Here is a 19,780-nt window from a genome sequence, read left to right on the forward strand (position 1 = left end):
GTATCCGTCATAAAAACGGAAGAAAACAGATCCGGCACTGAAAACAATGTAAGTCAATGGTGACAAATCAGTTTTTTTTTTTAGGAGCCTAGAAACTGGACCCGTCATCCATCTACTTTCAATGTATTTAGTGACGGATCAGTTTTTTCCGTTTTGATTTCACACAACCGCTTCCTAACGGAACGGAAGCCTCCTGATCTGCAAAATCAAAATGGATGCGTTTAATTCCAGTATTGAGATCCTCTGCGTGATGTGTGAAAATAGCCTTAGGCCTCTTGCACACGACCGTATGGCTTTTTCATTATTTTGCGGTCCACAAAAAATACAGATGACGTCCGTGTGCATTCCGTTTTTTTGAGGAATGGAACAGCTGGCCCCTGATAGAACAGTATTATCTTTGTCCGTTATGCGGACAATAATAGGACATGTTCTATCTTTGAACGGAAAAACAGAAATACAGAAACGGAAGGCATACGAAGTAACTTCCGTTTTTTTTGCGGATCCATTGAAATTAATGGTTCTGTATACGGTCCGTATACGGAACGCTAAAAAACGGGACATAAACGAAAAAATAAACGTTCGTGTGCAAGAGGCCTTAGGGCTCATGCACACGACCGTTGTTGTTTTGCTGTCTGTTTTTCACGGATCAGTTGTTCCGTATCTGAGGTTTTTTTTCTCTGATTTAAGTCCTATTCCTTTCTGTTATTCCAACAAAACATATCCGTATGGTTTCTATATGTGATCCGTTTTTTGCGGATCAGAAACTGAAACAGTAACTTATTAATCACCAAACACATGAGTAATATGGGCTGGGCATAGCATTTCTACAGTATGGATACACAAAATGCGGATGAAATACGGATGACATACGGATGTGTTCCGTGGTCCCTCTATAGTGCTATTATTTGGTCCCTCTACAGTCCTATTATTTGGTCCCTCTACAGTCCTATTATTTCGTCCCTCTATACTGCTATTATTTGGTCCCTCTATAGTGCTATTATTTGGTCCCTCTATAGTGCTATTATTTGGTCCCTCTATAGTGCTGTTATTTGGTCCCTCTATAGTGCTGTTATTTGGTCCCTCTATAGTGCTATTATTTGGTCCCTCTATAGTGCTGTTATTTGGTCCCTCTATAGTGCTATTATTTGGTCCCTCTATAGTGCTATTATTTGGTCCCTCTATAGTGCTATTATTTGGTCCCTCTATAGTGCTATTATTTGGTCCCTCTATAGTGCTGTTATTTGGTCCCTCTACAGTCCTATTATTTGGGCCCTCTATAGTGCTATTATTTGGTCCCTCTATTGTGCCATTATTTGGGCCCTCTATAGTGCTGTTATTTGGTCCCTCTATAGTGCTGTTATTTGGTCCCTCTATAGTGCTGTTATTTGGTCCCTCTATAGTGCTGTTATTTGGTCCCTCTATAGTGCTGTTATTTGGTCCCTCTATAGTGCTGTTATTTGGTCCCTCTATAGTGCTATTATTTGGTGCCTCTATAGTCCTATTATTTGGTCCCTCTATAGTGCTATTATTTGGTCCCTCTATAGTCCTATTATTTGGTCCCTCTATAGTGCTATTATTTGGTCCCTCTATAGTGCTATTATTTGGTCCCTCTATAGTCCTATTATTTGGTCCCTCTATAGTGCTATTATTTGGTCCCTCTATAGTGCTATTATTTGGGCCCTCTATAGTGCTATTATTTGGTCCCTCTACAGTCCTATTATTTGGTCCCTCTATAGTGCTATTATTTGGTCCCTCTATACTGCTATTATTTGGTCCCTCTATAGTGCTATTATTTGGTCCCTGTATAGTGCTATTATTTGGTCCCTCTATAGTGTTATTATTTGGTCCCTCTATAGTGCTATTATTTGGTCCCTCTACAGTCCTATTATTTGGTCCCTCTACAGTCCTATTATTTCGTCCCTCTATACTGCTATTATTTGGTCCCTCTATAGTGCTGTTATTTGGTCCCTCTATAGTGCTGTTATTTGGTCCCTCTACAGTCCTATTATTTGGTCCCTCTATAGTGCTATTATTTGGTCCCTCTATAGTGCTATTATTTGGTCCCTCTATAGTGCTATTATTTGGTCCCTCTATAGTGCTATTATTTGGTCCCTCTATAGTGCTATTATTTGGTCCCTCTATAGTGCTGTTATTTGGTCCCTCTATAGTGCTGTTATTTGGTCCCTCTATAGTGCTGTTATTTGGTCCCTCTATAGTGCTATTATTTGGTCCCTCTATAGTGCTATTATTTGGTACCTCTATAGTGCTGTTATTTGGTCCCTCTATAGTGCTGTTATTTGGTCCCTCTATAGTGCTATTATTTGGTCCCTCTATAGTGCTGTTATTTGGTCCCTCTATAGTGCTATTATTTGGTCCCTCTATAGTGCTGTTATTTGGTCCCTCTATAGTGCTGTTATTTGGTCCCTCTATAGTGCTGTTATTTGGTCCCTCTATAGTGCTATTATTTGGTCCCTCTATAGTGCTGTTATTTGGTACCTCTATAGTGCTGTTATTTGGTCCCTCTATAGTGCTATTATTTGGTCCCTCTATAGTGCTGTTATTTGGTCCCTCTATAGTGCTGTTATTTGGTCCCTCTATACTGCTATTATTTGGGCCCTCTATAGTGCTGTTATTTGGTCCCTCTATAGTGCTGTTATTTGGTCCCTCTATAGTGCTGTTATTTGGTCCCTCTATAGTGCTATTATTTGGTCCCTCTATAGTGCTATTATTTGGTCCCTGTATAGTGCTGTTATTTGGTCCCTCTATAGTGCTATTATTTGGTCCCTCTATAGTGCTATTATTTGGTCCCTCTATAGTGCTATTATTTGGTCCCTCTATAGTCCTATTATTTGGTCCCTATATACTCCTTCCCGATCATTGTTGCATGATTAACATGCCAAATGTTGAGCTAATACAGAATAAAATGGCAGATTGTTGTTTGACGATACCTTTTAGGGTCCATTCAGAAGAACGTTAGTGCTCCGCGCCCGAATTGCGGCCCGTAAATGGCAGGTCGGCAATATACGGGCAGCAGCTCCGTTTCACTTGACTGGGTCTGCGATCCGCAAGATACGGCAAACGATAAGACATTTCCTTTCTTTTGAGGTGCGGGGGCACGGGACCCCAATGCCTACGGAAGTGCTTCTGTGGGCTTCCGATCCGTGCCTCCATGTAAATTGAGCTAAATTAGCCCCAATCGATTTGATTTCAACTGGAATTTTTTATAGGGCAAGAAATCTGCTGGTGTAAAAAGACTCTCTACAACAGTACATTAGAGAAAACGCCAAATATCCAGGGCGACAGATTATCGATTAGTCACCAGCAACTAGTCATTGATACTACCCACCCAGAATAGAGATAACATGCGTTGTACTTTGGACACAGTGCTACCCTTTGTCTGCGCGGTCTGATCCATACATGCATTTGATTGTGACAGACAGAAGTCTGGCGAACGCGCAGTAATGACTCCTTTACTTATTGATTCCAGCGCCCATCCCATTTATGGCATCTGTGCTGTTATCAGCTGCTAGATAAGGCCAAACTCTAATCAAGGAGGGAACTTACCTGAACAGGTGGGCTACGGGCTTTTATGAGGATCTCAAACAGCTTGCCTGATAATCAGACAAAAAGTGCCATAAACAAGAAAAAACATTACTGACGCGTTCCCTCCGGCAGGCTGCAGATAGCTAGCAGAGGACACCGCTCCTATTACATGCAGCGATGTCCTCCTCAGCTATGCCATATCTCGTCCCCACGCTGGACAGTGGCGGCAGATCGTGATTACACAGCAAATCCAAATTTTTTGCATGCTGAAAGATTTGCATTGCCTGATAAACAAGTGCAACAAAGACTCGGTCCGCAAGGGGTCCCTTTAAGAGGAGATAAGTGTTTCGTGATGCCAGTCGCAATGAAGAAACAACATGACAGAGTCCCTTTAAGAAATGGTGTTGGTACCCAGGTGTAGGAATGGCCGAATGGTATAGGGTGGCCTATAATGTCCCTTAATGTTTTGTGCACGTGTCACGGTGCTCCTACCTGAATATGACTGGACCCTAGGCGTTGGCTGTGAAGCAGACAAAGGGGGTAGTTGAATTGGGGATTGGAGAGGGTTGGGAAGAAGTTACTGTGGGAAGGGGGGCCCCATTCAAAAATTTGCTGTGGTGACCAATTCATTTCTAGTTACGCCACTGGCGCAGGCGCAAAAACAATGGTGAGGTGCACGTGCGTGAGTTTCCAGCAGTTGCTTGATGATATTGAAAGAGGAGGCAAAGAGGGGAAGAGAGCAGAGCTCCGATACAGATAGGGGTTGGGAATAGATGCTGCCACTTGGGCTTTTTTATGCTTATTTGCATGCCAATATAAAGATGGTTTTCAGGGGTAATAAAGAACTAAAAAGGAACACAAAAGTCTATCTGGGATAGGGTGTACATGAGCAACTGGCGGGCCCCAGCGGTGTATCTGCTGGAACAGAGTACCAGACTGTACAATGTAGATGTGGACTTGGCCCCATCTATTGCTGATACTTATCTCCAGGAAGCAGACCATTTATGAGGAAATCTTCTGGCAGACCTTACTTTTTTACAGTTGTTTGCAGAAGATTAGAAGGTCATGATGATCGCTCAGTAAACATTATGTTAAGCTATGCCTTGTGCAAATATCCTAACATAATGGAGCCTATAGCATTGTAAGCCACTGCAGTGATGTCATGGTGCTGACCTGTTAAAAAGCCAGGCCCAACACAGAAGTTGGGATAGGTAAATTAAGATTAATGAGGTGGGCGGTATTTTGACTGCAGTACGGTAGCTTAATATGGCACTAATAGGGTACTTATTGGTACTGTGTGGGATGAAGAGGGTAATTCTGGAAACTGTATGGCACTGAAAGTGTAGTTCTTGCAACTTTGTAGCACAAAGAGGGAACTTTATGGCACTGTGTGGGACTAAGAGGGTAGTCCTTGGCACTTTGTGGCATTAAGAGGGTACTTCCTGACACTGTGTGGCACTAAGCGAATACTTCTGGACATTTTGTGGCACTAAGAAGGTACTGTTTGCACTATGCGGCACTATGAGGGTACTTCTGGGCACTGTGTGGCACTGAAAGGGTACTTCTTAACACTTTTGCACTAAAAGGGTGCTTTTCGACACTGTAGCACTAAAGAGACACTTCTGAGAATTGTAATACACTAAGAGGGTAATTTTGGGCACTATATGGCCCTAAGAGGGCACTTCATGGCACTGTGTGGTACTAAGAAGGTAATTCTGGGCACTGTATGGCCCTAAGAGGGCACTTCATGGCACTGTGTGGTACTAAGAAGGTAATTCTGGGCACTGTATGGCACTAAGAGGGCACTTCATGGCACTGTGTGGTACTAAGAAGGTAATTCTGGGCACTGTATGGCACTAAGAGGGCACTTCATGGCACTGTGTGGTACTAAGAAGGTAATTCTGGGCACTGTATGGCACTAAGAGGGCACTTCATGGCACTGTGTGGTACTCAGAAGGTAATTCTGGGCACTGTATGGCACTAAGAGGGCACTTCATGGCACTGTGTGGTACTCAGAAGGTAATTCTGGGCACTGTATGGCACTAAGAGGGTACTTCATGGCACTGTGTGGTACTAAGAAGGTAATTCTGGCCACGGTGTAGCACTCTTGGGCACTGATATAGTAGAGAAAATGTATTATTACTATCTCATATTTAGACGACGTACAACTTTTTTTAGTAAGTGGCACCTTTAGCTTAGTAAGGCTACGTTCACACTTGCGTTGTTGTTTTCCGGTATTGAAATCTGGCAGAGGATCTCAATATTGGGAAAAAAAATTCTGTTTAGTCCTCATGCATTCTGAATCAGGATGTCTTCCGTTCCGGCAGCATTCCGTTTTGTGACCGGACACAATACCACTGCGAGCTACGGTTTTGTATCCGTCATAAAAACGGAAGAAAACAGATCCGGCACTGAAAACAATGTAAGTCAATGGTGACAAATCAGTTTTTTTTTTTAGGAGCCTAGAAACTGGACCCGTCATCCATCTACTTTCAATGTATTTAGTGACGGATCAGTTTTTTCCGTTTTGATTTCACACAACCGCTTCCTAACGGAACGGAAGCCTCCTGATCTGCAAAATCAAAATGGATGCGTTTAATTCCAGTATTGAGATCCTCTGCATGATGTGTGAAAATAGCCTTAGGCCTCTTGCACACGACCGTATGGCTTTTTCATTATTTTGCGGTCCACAAAAAATACAGATGACGTCCGTGTGCATTCCGTTTTTTTGAGGAATGGAACAGCTGGCCCCTGATAGAACAGTATTATCTTTGTCCGTTATGCGGACAATAATAGGACATGTTCTATCTTTGAACGGAAAAACAGAAATACAGAAACGGAAGGCATACGAAGTAACTTCCGTTTTTTTTGCGGATCCATTGAAATTAATGGTTCTGTATACGGTCCGTATACGGAACGCTAAAAAACGGGACATAAACGAAAAAATAAACGTTCGTGTGCAAGAGGCCTTAGGGCTCATGCACACGACCGTTGTTGTTTTGCTGTCTGTTTTTCACGGATCAGTTGTTCCGTATCTGAGGTTTTTTTTCTCTGATTTAAGTCCTATTCCTTTCTGTTATTCCAACAAAACATATCCGTATGGTTTCCGAATGCGATCCGTTTTTTGCGGATCAGAAACTGAAACAGTAACTTATTAATCACCAAACACATGAGTAATATGGGCTGGGCATAGCATTTCTACAGTATGGATACACAAAATGCGGATGAAATACGGATGACATACGGATGTGTTCCGTGGTCCCTCTATAGTGCTATTATTTGGTCCCTCTACAGTCCTATTATTTGGTCCCTCTACAGTCCTATTATTTCGTCCCTCTATACTGCTATTATTTGGTCCCTCTATAGTGCTATTATTTGGTCCCTCTATAGTGCTATTATTTGGTCCCTCTATAGTGCTGTTATTTGGTCCCTCTATAGTGCTGTTATTTGGTCCCTCTATAGTGCTGTTATTTGGTCCCTCTATAGTGCTATTATTTGGTCCCTCTATAGTGCTATTATTTGGTCCCTCTATAGTGCTATTATTTGGTCCCTCTATAGTGCTGTTATTTGGTCCCTCTACAGTCCTATTATTTGGGCCCTCTATAGTGCTATTATTTGGTCCCTCTATTGTGCCATTATTTGGGCCCTCTATAGTGCTGTTATTTGGTCCCTCTATAGTGCTGTTATTTGGTCCCTCTATAGTGCTGTTATTTGGTCCCTCTATAGTGCTGTTATTTGGTCCCTCTATAGTGCTGTTATTTGGTCCCTCTATAGTGCTGTTATTTGGTCCCTCTATAGTGCTATTATTTGGTGCCTCTATAGTCCTATTATTTGGTCCCTCTATAGTGCTATTATTTGGTCCCTCTATAGTCCTATTATTTGGTCCCTCTATAGTGCTATTATTTGGTCCCTCTATAGTGCTATTATTTGGTCCCTCTATAGTCCTATTATTTGGTCCCTCTATAGTGCTATTATTTGGGCCCTCTATAGTGCTATTATTTGGTCCCTCTACAGTCCTATTATTTGGTCCCTCTATAGTGCTATTATTTGGTCCCTCTATACTGCTATTATTTGGTCCCTCTATAGTGCTATTATTTGGTCCCTGTATAGTGCTATTATTTGGTCCCTCTATAGTGTTATTATTTGGTCCCTCTATAGTGCTATTATTTGGTCCCTCTACAGTCCTATTATTTGGTCCCTCTACAGTCCTATTATTTCGTCCCTCTATACTGCTATTATTTGGTCCCTCTATAGTGCTGTTATTTGGTCCCTCTATAGTCCTATTATTTGGTCCCTCTATAGTGCTGTTATTTGGTCCCTCTATAGTGCTGTTATTTGGTCCCTCTACAGTCCTATTATTTGGTCCCTCTATAGTGCTATTATTTGGTCCCTCTATAGTGCTATTATTTGGTCCCTCTATAGTGCTATTATTTGGTCCCTCTATAGTGCTATTATTTGGTCCCTCTATAGTGCTATTATTTGGTCCCTCTATAGTGCTGTTATTTGGTCCCTCTATAGTGCTGTTATTTGGTCCCTCTATAGTGCTGTTATTTGGTCCCTCTATAGTGCTATTATTTGGTCCCTCTATAGTGCTATTATTTGGTCCCTCTATAGTGCTGTTATTTGGTCCCTCTATAGTGCTGTTATTTGGTCCCTCTATAGTGCTGTTATTTGGTCCCTCTATAGTGCTGTTATTTGGTCCCTCTATACATACGGATGTGTTCCGTGGGCGTTCCGTATTTTTTGCAGACCCATTGACTTAAATGGGGCCTCGGACTGTGATTTGCGGACAATAATAGGACATGCACTACTTTTTTGCAGAACAGAAATACGAAAATATGGAAACGGAATGCACATGGAGTACCTTCCATTGTTTTTGCGGACCCATTGAAGTGAATGGTTCCGCATACGGTCTGCAAAAAAACAGGACGGAAGCAGAAAGAAAATATGTTCGTGTGCATGAGCTCTTAGATAGATAGATAATAGATAGACATCTGCCTTTTGAACGTACCCTGAACAGAATCACCGTGTTCAGCCACATTCAAGTGGCGTTTTTATGCCACCCTCAACACATTCCAAAAAGGAGTGCCAGGGGTGTGATGGGGCATGGTCATTTATGCCAGTTTACGTTGGTTTTGATAAATGACTCCTATTATGTTCCAATTCTGCCAGTAATCCATGATCAAATATTCTTTTTTAATATATCAATTTTTCTTTTGTTTTTTCAGCCAACCATCCGCCACCATCATGATTTTAATGCAGAAGGAGATGCCAAGAAGCTGCACAAAGCTTGTAAAGGGCTGGGTAGGTGTCCAATATATGAACTGCTCCGCAGAATCAGCAACCAAGGTGTTACTTAAAGGGAACCTGTCACCAGTTTTATGGTGTCCTAACTAAGGGCAACATAAATAAGTGACTGATTCTCTTAGCAAAATGCTGGGTCACTTTCTTTAATTGACCCAGTCAATCTGCCAACATCTTGTATTGAAAAGCTCCAGCTGATAATGATGAGTCCTGAATATTTATGAGCTCCTGACTCTCCCCGCCCACCAGCTGCTGAATGACAGTTTGTTTCCATATGAATCAGCAGCAGGTGGCTATAGCTCTGAATTAAATATACGCTGGACTCAATGACATCACGCTGGACTCGAATCAGCTCATTAGCATGCGGCATATTTGTGTGTATATTATGAGGTAACCATCTGTCACACCAGTAAGTGAATACATCTAAGGTACTTTTTAGTAGTTAATGATTGTATATAATTAGTTAGATTATAATAAAAAATCCACATGACAGGTTCCCTTTAAAGGGGTTTTCTGAGATTTTAATACTGATGATAGATTAAAGGCTGCGGCTCTCACAGGAGAGCAAGGTACCTTCTCGGACAGCTGATCGGTGGGGGTCTCACCAATCAGATACTGATGACTAGGGGCGTAGCTAAAGGCTCATGGGCCCTGGTGCGAGAGTTCAGCTTGGGCCCCCCTTCCCTCAGTGCTTTGTGGCCAGGGGCAGGGAAGCTCATAGCCTTCATGCTGCCTGAGGCAAGAATTGTAACGGCACCCCCCCGTCCTCCCATGCCAAATTCTTGACCTAACCCCTACCCTCCAGCCAGAGGTGCAACTTGACCAACATGAACTTTCTATAATACTAGCATTTTCTAATGTGTCACAAGGGTCTTTGGGCCCCCTCAGGCTCCTGTGCCTGGTAGTGACTGCTACCTCTATAGCTACGCCCCTGCTGATGACCTATCCAGGTCATCATAGGTCATCAGTATTAGAATCTCGGAAAATCCTTCAATGGGGTTGGGTCAAGGATTAAAGTTATCCCCTATCCTGTGGACCAGGGCCAGATTAAAGGGTTCCAGGAGTACGGAGAACTCCATTTATTGGGAGCTCCTCAACTAATGCGAAGCCCTCCTCCACCACACGCTGGACAACATTTAGTAAGACTTGTACACTGCTTTGGAATAAACCAGGAGGAATATTCAGTGCTCTACCCCTTTTTTTACAGTTGTGAACATGCCCCATTTTCCTGAGACTCCCGCATCTTTCATGACATGTCCTCCATGTGCTATGTGGAGAATTGCCAACTCAGTTCAGGAGGTCTTCCCTTTTATCAGAAGCCTCCAGGATGTTCCATGAGAGTTGGCAAGTTCCCAGATAGCAAGTAAATGTGCTGCAATTTTGAAAATGACTTGCTAAGCTATTGCAGACTTGCCAAGCTTCACAAGTATGTTGCAAACTTGCAGCAAGTCTACTTTGAAAGTCTCCAGATTAACTTGCTTTTGCAAACTTGCTGCAAGTTCTCGTTAAGTTATTATGCTCTTGTTAGAGACCTGCCAAGCAAATTTGCTGCAAGTTGAAAAAGTGTCAACTAGAATTTGTGCTGCAAGTGTACAACTTGCCAGAGAATGTGTGCAGCAAGTTAACAAGGCTTACAATTTAACCCTGCCACAAGTTTGTGGCAAGTTATCCTTGCTATTTGGGTTTGTACTATAGATATAATAACATTCACTATTTGGAAGAGAAAAGGCATAAGATCCGCACAGCACTATTCTTGCACTCTTTCTCCTCCCATGCCAATCCCACTTTTTTAGACCTGGCGTGAGTGGTGAAAAGTCGCAGATTGCAGCGCAAAGAACCTTAGTGCCACCATCTGCGCCAGAAATACTTCTAATATAGACATATTTCTGTTAGTAAATAATTCGCTATGACTCTCAGACTGTGAGAAACAAGATTCTCTGGTCTGATGAAACCAAGATTTTTGGCCTCAATTCTAGGCATTTGGAGGAAGCCAGACACTTCTCAATACCATCCCTATAGTGAAGCATGGTGGTGGCAGGATCATGCTGTTAGGGTGTTTTTCAGTGGTTTGGTCAGGGTTGAGGGAAAGCTGAATGTAGCAAAGTACAGAGCTATTCTTATTCTTAAAGGGGTTTTCTGGGTTCAGAGCTGAACCCGGTCATACCCATATTTTCACCCAGGCAGCCCCCCTGATAAGAGCATTGGAGCATTTTATCCTCCTTTGCCCTGTGCTGAATTGCACAGGGCAAAGACATTTTCAGGAGATCCAGTGACGTACCGGGCTCTCCTTAGGGCTGCCAGGCGGAGGCTTCCACCGAGCAGTGAGCCCGGTGATGTCACCGGCACTGATGGGTGGGCTTTAGCTCTGCACTAGCCTGTAAAACGGCTAGGGCAGTGCTAAAGCCCACCCATCAGAGCCGGTGACGTCACCGAACTAGGGTTGTTGCGGGTATCGAAATTTCGATACCCAATCGATACTTTTGTACTGGTATCGATACGATACTGGGATTTACATTCTTTCGATACTGGGCTTAGCTGCTGCGCAGTCTAGTATCACAGACCATGAGTGCGCTGCTGTGAGCGCGCTCATGTTCCCTCAGCAGCACAGGGGAGAAGGAAGCAGTGTCCCCCCCCCCCGTGCTGCTGCTGTCGCTGCCACCAGTAGGGAGAGAGGGGCGGGCGCACTGCGCCACCAATGATAGGACTTTTCCTACACAGAGCGGCGCCCAGAGATGTCCCAGCACTTACCATTATTCCTGGGCGCCGCTCCGTTCGCCCGCTTTGCCCCGTTACTGTCTCCTCTCCTGCTCCATATGCTAATTACTATCGGAGCAATGGGGAGGAGACATCAGCTTCACTAGTGGGCGTTCCTTCTCCCTGCGCTGCGATGCGATTGGACAGCGCTACAGCCAGGGAGAAGGAACGCCCACTAGAGAAGCTGATGTCTACTCCCCATTGCTCCGATAGTAATTAGCATATGGAGCAGGAGAGGAGATAGTAATGGGGCACAGCAGGCGAACGGAGCGGCGCCCAGGAATAATGGTGAGTGCTGGGACATTTCTGGGCGCCGCTCTGTGTAGCCTAATACTTAAAGTCTGGACCCAGGAAAAGTAGTCTAACACATAATACAGGAGGCGGGTGCCGGCAGCAGAATCGCATTGCCGGCACCCTGCCCCTGACAGGGAGCTGCGATCAGCGGTAGTTGATCCCTCAGGTGCAGCACCTGAGGGGTTAACTGCCGCTGATCTGCCAGTACCCGCCTCCTGTATTAAGGGGTAATTATCATTGGTGGCACAGTGCGCCCGCCCCTCTCAACCCCCCAGTATTAAAATCATTGGTGGCAGTGGCCACAGGGTCCTCTCCCCCTCATTGGTGGCAGTTGCAGCTTCTGATCGGAGCCCCAGCAGTCAGTTACCATGGCAGCCAGGACGCTACTGAAGCCCTGGCTGCCATGGTAACATCCCTGCTGCTGTGTGTACTATGCACAGGGCAGCAGGGACAGTGTGAGGTCCTATTCACCCTGATAGATCTCTATCAGGGTGAATAGGACAAGGGATGAAAAAATCCTAGGTTCTGGCCCCTAAGGGGGGGAAATAGTTATTAAATAAAAAGTGTAAAAAAAAAAAAATGTACCAAAATATTAAGTATAAATCACCCCCTTTCCCAATTTCACATATAAAATGTATAAACAATAAATATCACATATCGCCACGTCAGAAAAGTCCAAACTATTAAAATTTAAAAAAATTATGCGGTGAGCGTCGTAACAGAAAAAATAAATAAAAACTGCGCGATTCGCCATTTTTTAAAATGCGGAATGCACATGGATTTTTTGGTTTATTTTTTTCGCATGGTATCGAATGGTATCGAGTTTAGCAATACTTTTTTATGGTATCGAAACCGAATCAAAAATGTAATATCGCAACAACTCTACACCGAACACACTGCTGGGCGGAAGCCTCCACCCGGCAGTGTGTTATTGTAAATAAAAGAGCGATCATGCGCAGGACAAGGGTGATCATTCGAGCATGCTCCGATGCTCTTTTCAGGGGGGCTGCCTGGGTGAAATTATGGGTAGGTCCGGGTTCAACCCCTTTAATGAAAACCTAATCCAGAGAGCTCTGGACCTCAGATTCACCTTCCAACAAGACAATGACCCTAAGCACACAGCCAAGACAACACAGGAGCGGCTTAGGAACAACCTAGGTTTGAATTCGACCAAAGACAACCTCTGCATGGAGTTTGTATGTTGTCCCCGTATTTGCGGGGTTTCCTCTCACACTCCAAAGCATACTGATAGGGACCTTAGATTGTGAGCGCTCCATTGGGGACATCTTGAGGATAAGGTCTGTACAGCGCTGTGGAATATGTCAGCGCTATAGAAGTGCATAAAATAAATAAATACATAAAAAACCCTCTGTGAATGTCCTTGTGAGTGGGCCAGCCAGAGCCCTGACTTGAACTCAATGGAACATCTCTGGAGAGACCTGAAAATGGCTGTCCACCGACCGAAAATTCCCAATCCAGGTGTGGAACCCTTGTGGCATCATCCCCAAGAAGACTGGAGGCTGGAGTCACTGCCAAAGGGGCTTCAGCTAAGTTCTAAGTGAAGGGTCTCAAAAAGTTTGTCCTTCTCAATCATTATCAATGATTTCTAGCGTTCTGTTTTCACTTCCTCATTATGGGGTACTCGGCGCAGAACGACGGAGAAGAACTTTGTTTTTTTGCACAAGGTCGGAGCACAGCAAAATGAGAAAAAAAAGGGAAGGGTCTGAAGACTTTCTGAATGCTCTGTATGTCTATATAGACAGCCTGGAACACCCTCCCTGGACTAAATGTTATGCCTGATATCATTCCCACCAAGCATTTCAGGTTCTCCTTCCTTGTACTTACACAACTGCTGCCAGTTAAATCACCTACGTTTGGTCTGTAGAGCCCCCTAGTGACCAGGCTGTATATTGCCACAGGTATTAAAATACTGGCAAATTCTGCTCCTAAAACACAGATGACATCCGTGGGACATTCGTATTGCATGCGTTTTTTTTTGTTTGTTTTTTGCGGAACCATTGTAACAATGTCTGTTACGGACAAAAATAGGACATGTTCTATTTTTTTTGTGGAACGGACATACGGAAACGGAATGCACACGGAGTCATTTCCGTTTTTTGTTTTGCTGACCCATGGAAGTGAATGGTTCCACATACGGATCTAGAAAAAAATGTGTTTGTGTGCATGAGCCCTTAGTCTTTTGTTAAAGGGGTTGTGTCACTTCAGCAAATGGCATTTATCATGTAGAGAAAGTTAATACAAGGCTCTTACTAATGTATAGTGATTGTCCATATTGCCTCCTTTGCTGGCTGGATTCACTTTTCCATCACATTATACACTGCTCATTTCCATGGTTACGACCACCCTGCAATCCATCAGTGGTGGCCGTGCTTGCACACTATGGTGAAGAGCACTGGACCACGCGCGCTCCAATGGCCCCGGCCACCAGAGAGGCCGGCGCCTTTTCCTAAAGTGTGCCAGCACGACCACCGCTGCTGGATTGCAGGGTGGTCATAACCATGGAAATGAGTAGTGTATAATTCAGCCAGCAAAGGAGGCAATATGGACAATCACAATACATTAGTAAGTGCCTTGTATTAACTTTAGCTACATGATAAATGCCATTTGCTGAAGTGACAAAACCCCTTTAAGGAGCACCCGCGAGTGGAGCAATGCATTTAACCCTTAGGATACCGGAGGTTTTTTTGTTTTTGTGTTATCATTTTCTTCCCTATCTTCCTTGAGCCATAACTTTTTTATATTTCCGGTCACATAGCTGTATGAGGGCTTATTTTTTGTGGGACAAGTTGTACTTTCTAATGCGATCATTAATTATAGCATAAAATATAGTGGGAAGCAGTAAAAAAATTCCAAATGAGGTGGAATTGGAAAGAAAAAATGCAATTCCACCACCGTTTTACGGATTTTGTTCGCACAGCATTCCATTTGCGGCAAAACTGACCCATGCCCTTCATTATCTAGGTCAGTACGATTACAACGATACCCCATATGTGTATGTTTTTCTGTCTAAATAGTGTAAAAATAAATGAAAACTTTGAAAAAAAAATTTACATCACCATATTCTGACCCCCATAACTTTTTTTATAGTTACCGGTATATCTACGCAGCTGTGGGGGCTTATTTTTTGCGGGACAATCTTTAGTTTTTATTCATACCATTTTGGAGTGTGCGTTTTGATCATATTTTGTTACTTTTTTTGGGTAAGAGAAGCAATGAAAAAAATGCCAAATTGGCCATTTTGATCCTTTTTTCCGTTACACCATTCGCCGTATTGTAAAAATATTTTTATATTTTAATAGTATGGGCGTTCTTGGTCACGGTGATACCCATGATGTTAAATTTTTCGTTATTTAGGTATTTTTTTTATTATTATACGGAAAGGGGACTGATTTAAACATTTATATATTTTTTTAAATGTTATATATTTTTTTACATTTAATTTTTTTTTTATGATTTTGAAGCTCATACATGAGCATATAAAATGCAGCTTTTATTTTTTAATTTTGAACAATCATAGATTTTTAAACTGGACTTATTAGTAAGAATTGCTCATTTCTTATGTTGGCCTGCCATCTGGTGGCCAAAATAAGAATTGCAGCTTGAATGTTCTCAGCCTCTTCAGCGAGGCTGAGCGCATTCAAACCAATTACCTGCATCCCCATTGGCCGCAGGGGATGCCAGGTAACACTCCCGGATCTCACTTGATCACGGCATCTAAAGCCTTTAATTACCGCGATCGGCATAATTGCCGCAGGTCTCTGCTATTTCACTACCAGGCCATGTTTAGCCTACAGCGCTGGCAGCTAAAGGGTTAAAATAATAATATATATATATATATATATATATATATAGTATATAGCAACCACGCAGTCCTATATGTGGTCTGACCCTGAATTCATCTGTCTGCCTCCTCTTGTATTGCCTGTAGAAGAGTAACCGAGGCAGGTGGAAGGAGGTAACACAGGACTGCAGGGTCAGACTACAGGGGGTCTGCTTGTAGTCTGCTGCCATGGAGACACATAGGTCTGCACAGGAGCTGTGTACACAAAACAATATGATAGTTTTAATCAAGATTATTTGCAAAGTTGATTCTCTTCATAGGAAGGGTTACGTACTGAAGGTCGTGGATCCACCCCGATCGCCTCCTCACACTGACGACAATCATCTCTCTCTTGTATTTCATCAGGAACCGATGAAAAAGTAATTATTGACGTGCTGGCAAACAGATCTTCTGAACAGCGACAGCAAATAAAGCAAAAATTCAAGACCATGTATGGCAAGGTACAGTGTATTGTGTACTAAGAGTAACATTCACGCTAAGAGCACCTGTCAGCAGGATCAACCCTATCAAACCAGGTACTCTATCTCAGTGTTTCCCAACCAGTGTGCCTCCAGCTGTTGCAAAACTACAACTCCCAGCATGCACGCACAGCTGGAGGCACACTGGTTGGGAAACACTGCTCTATCTGGTAGGGTTGATACTGCTGATTAAAAAGAAACCCTGCCTTGTGAAAATCGGTTGCAGTATCCCTGAGAGAAAAATACATTTATTATTAATGCAAATGAAGGTTTCAATGCACAGGAGGGAGGGGCCTTGACCTCAGCTTTCCTCCTCTGGCCACGCCCCTCTGTGCCCTGGAGCCCTCATTGGCATGAAGAATAAGGGTCCATTCACACATCCGCAATTTCGTTCCGCATTTTGCGGAACGGAATTGCGGACCCATTCATTTCTATGGGGCAGCACTATGTGCTGCCCGGATCCGGAATTGCGGATCCGCACTTTCAGGTCCGCAATTCCGATCCTGAAAAAAATATAACACTGTCCTATTCTTGTCTGCAATTGTGGACAAGAATAGGCATTTTCTATTAAGTGCAGGCGATGCGCGGTCCGCAAAATACGGAATGCACATCGCCGATGTCCGTGTTTTGTGGATCCGCAAAACACACACGGACGTGTGAATGGACCCTAAAAGTCATTTTTTTCTTTCGAACGCCACAAACTGTTTGCACAAGACAGGTGTCATTTTAACCCTTTCAGCCCCTGAGTTTTTACGTTTTCGTTTTTCACTCCCTGCCTTTTTTTGGGGGTCTTTTTTTTACATTCATAAAGCTGTATGAGGGCTTGTTTTTTTGTGGGACACGTTGCAGTTTATACTGCCACCGTTTACTATTGCATACGATGTAGTGGAGAGCTGGAAAAAAAATCCAAATGATGAGGGTGAAATTGGAAAAAAATTAAAATAAAATAAAAAAATATATATATATACGCAATTCCGCAACAGTTTTATGTTTATTTTTTTTTTACGACACTCACTATACAGTAAAACTAACTTGTTACGGTAGTTTCATTCTCCGAGTCACAGCGATACCACAAATATACCGTTTGTATTAGTTTTTTCTTTTTGTCGCCATATTCTGACCCCTAAAAAAAAAACTGTGAATAGACCATTTTGACATTTTTCCCATTTTGCCGTTTGTCGTATGGGATTAATATTTTTATACTTTAATAGTACGGGGGGTTTCGTGCACAGAGATGTCCATAATGTTTTTTTTTTTTTTTTTTGGGGGGGGGGGGGGGGGGGGGGTTTATTAGAATATTTATATATATATCTATATATATATATATATATATATATTTTTTTTTTTTTATTTTTTATTATTATTATTTATAAAGTGGTAATATTACATTGGGATTATGGCTTTTTATATCTTTTAATACCCTCTAAAATCCTATTCGCAGCTGCTGTCTGACATTACAACCAGAACACCCAAGTCCTTCTCTCGTTCGGTTGGCATGATCATATCTTCTGCCATTCACAATATTTTGCCTTATTATTGTTTTCTTCAGGAGTTAGAAAAAGTATTAAAAAGTGATCTAAGTGGTGACTTTGAGAAAACCGTCTTGGCGTTGCTTGACCGCCCCTGTGAATTTGATGCAAGAGAACTCAGAAAAGCCTTGAAAGGAGCAGGAACCAATGAATCTCTGCTGGTCCAAATCCTGTGTACAAGAGCCAACCAGGTACTGCGTCCTCATAGCTTCTTCACTTTTAGATTGTCCCCATCTTTGTAACCATTTTTATTGATTTAATGCATATAAAGGATATCTGCAGCAACTTTGCAAACAGATATTTTACCATTTTGCTCATTCGGCTACGATGCAAACCTATGTGCTTCCATGGAAACAGACTACGAACAAAGCCTTTGTGTAGTCAGATCCTGCAGCCTGTCCGTTTTCTGCCTGTTTTTGCTTACAAACAGTATCAGGCCTCATGCACGCGACTGTGTCCGTTTTGTGGGCCGCAAATCACAGATCCTCACATTTTGGATGCCAGCCTTGTACTTCCCGCATTTTCATCTGATGAATGAGTGTTTCGCTCGTTCATTGGGTGATCGGCTGCACCTTTAGACGGGCAGAATGTCGAGAATGAGCATGCGCAGATACGTTAAACCCTGATAATCTGTCCGACTATCGCGCCATGTAAACCCAGCATTAGTGACCCTTTAAACCCCCTGCTGACTCTGTCCCAATCTACAGAGCAAAGCTGACAAAAGCTGCAGAAAACAGGAAATATCAGCCCATCGTGTGTGCTAAAGTGTGAAGACTAATTGCATAAAAAATAATTGCATTAAAAAAACACAATGAAAAATAATTGCCCCCCCCCCCCGATAAAACATTAACTAATACGTCATTGGCTGATAATACTTATGCTTAGATTCTTTGCTATACATGGTCATGTGGGATTCTGGATATTGTTATAATATACTATCAGATTGCTACTTCCCTGAAATCAGTGTACAACCAGAAGGAGGAGTCAAAGAAACAGGGAGGGGCAGAGGGAGGGGACAGAGGGAGGGGCAATGGGAGGGGCAGAGGGAGGGACAGTAGGAGGGGCAGAGGGAGGTACAGTGGGAGGGGCAGTGGGAGGGACAGAGAAGGGGCTCTGCATATCTATGGATGGGAGGTGACTCTGTGACTTATACCATACCAACTATACATCCTGCAAAAAAATAAAAATAAAAAAATGCAGAAATTCTATATTATATGTATCTTTATTATAACCATCTTTATTTTGCAGCAAATACGAAACATAAAAGAGTCCTACAAGAGACGTAAGTACCGTTACTCCTCTGAACTAATATACTATGGCGACTGTATTTTCACATATTACATTTCTACGTGTCCATTTTTTTAGTGTTTGACAGAGATTTGGAGGATGATGTCAAGAGTGACACCAGCGGTTACTTCAAGAAGATACTGATCTCACTGCTGCAGGTATTTAGTTATACTATAAGTTGTGCATAGTGACATACCTACCATGGAGGCGGACTAAAGGACTGCTATGGGGTCCCAGCGCAGTACTGCTTCTCTTGTTCCTGACAAAGATTCACAGTATTTTCCATAAGTCACCACTAGAGGGAGCTCAGTGCATAGAGATTATTCATTGCATTGTAAGTGAATGAATTCCTATGCACTGAGCTCCCCCTAGTGGTGGCTGCAGGCATATATATAATATACAGTGTGAAGGGAAGCATGAGATTAAAGCTGCTTTCGCATCTGCGCCAGAAGCTCTGTTCGGGGCTTCCGTCACATAATTCATAAAAATAGCAGGACTTTTTTGTCCTCCTAAATGGAAAACCCAACAGATCCCATTATAGTCAATGGAGTCTGTTTTTTGTTTAAAAAAAACGTAAATCCATCAGAAATCTGGGTGTCACACTTTGCCTTCTGACCTGCCTCGGTGTGTTTGATGCATGCGAACAGAGAAACTTGGTCGGGCAGGGGGGTCTAATAATACATTTTGCTAAGTAGCCCTATGAGACCTGTGTACGCACCTCTGGTGATCAGAAAAGTTTAAAATCAGGC

The 19,780-nt window shown here is 42.9% G+C and overlaps 1 protein-coding gene across 1 annotated transcript in view; it reads left to right on the forward strand.

Annotated features, from left to right (window-relative positions):
- The window catches only part of ANXA13 (annexin A13), a 66,168-nt gene that overhangs the window by 12,817 nt on the left and 33,571 nt on the right, over positions 1 to 19,780 (forward strand). The window contains exons 2-6 of the mRNA XM_044294896.1: positions 8,772 to 8,847; positions 16,103 to 16,197; positions 17,765 to 17,935; positions 18,993 to 19,026; positions 19,110 to 19,189. Of these exons, the coding sequence (XP_044150831.1) occupies positions 8,772 to 8,847; positions 16,103 to 16,197; positions 17,765 to 17,935; positions 18,993 to 19,026; positions 19,110 to 19,189 (456 nt within the window). The remainder of the gene's footprint in view (positions 1 to 8,771; positions 8,848 to 16,102; positions 16,198 to 17,764; positions 17,936 to 18,992; positions 19,027 to 19,109; positions 19,190 to 19,780) is intronic.

Source organism: Bufo gargarizans, chromosome 5 (genome assembly GCF_014858855.1).
Source record: "Bufo gargarizans isolate SCDJY-AF-19 chromosome 5, ASM1485885v1, whole genome shotgun sequence".
NCBI classification, from domain to species: Eukaryota; Metazoa; Chordata; class Amphibia; order Anura; family Bufonidae; genus Bufo; species Bufo gargarizans.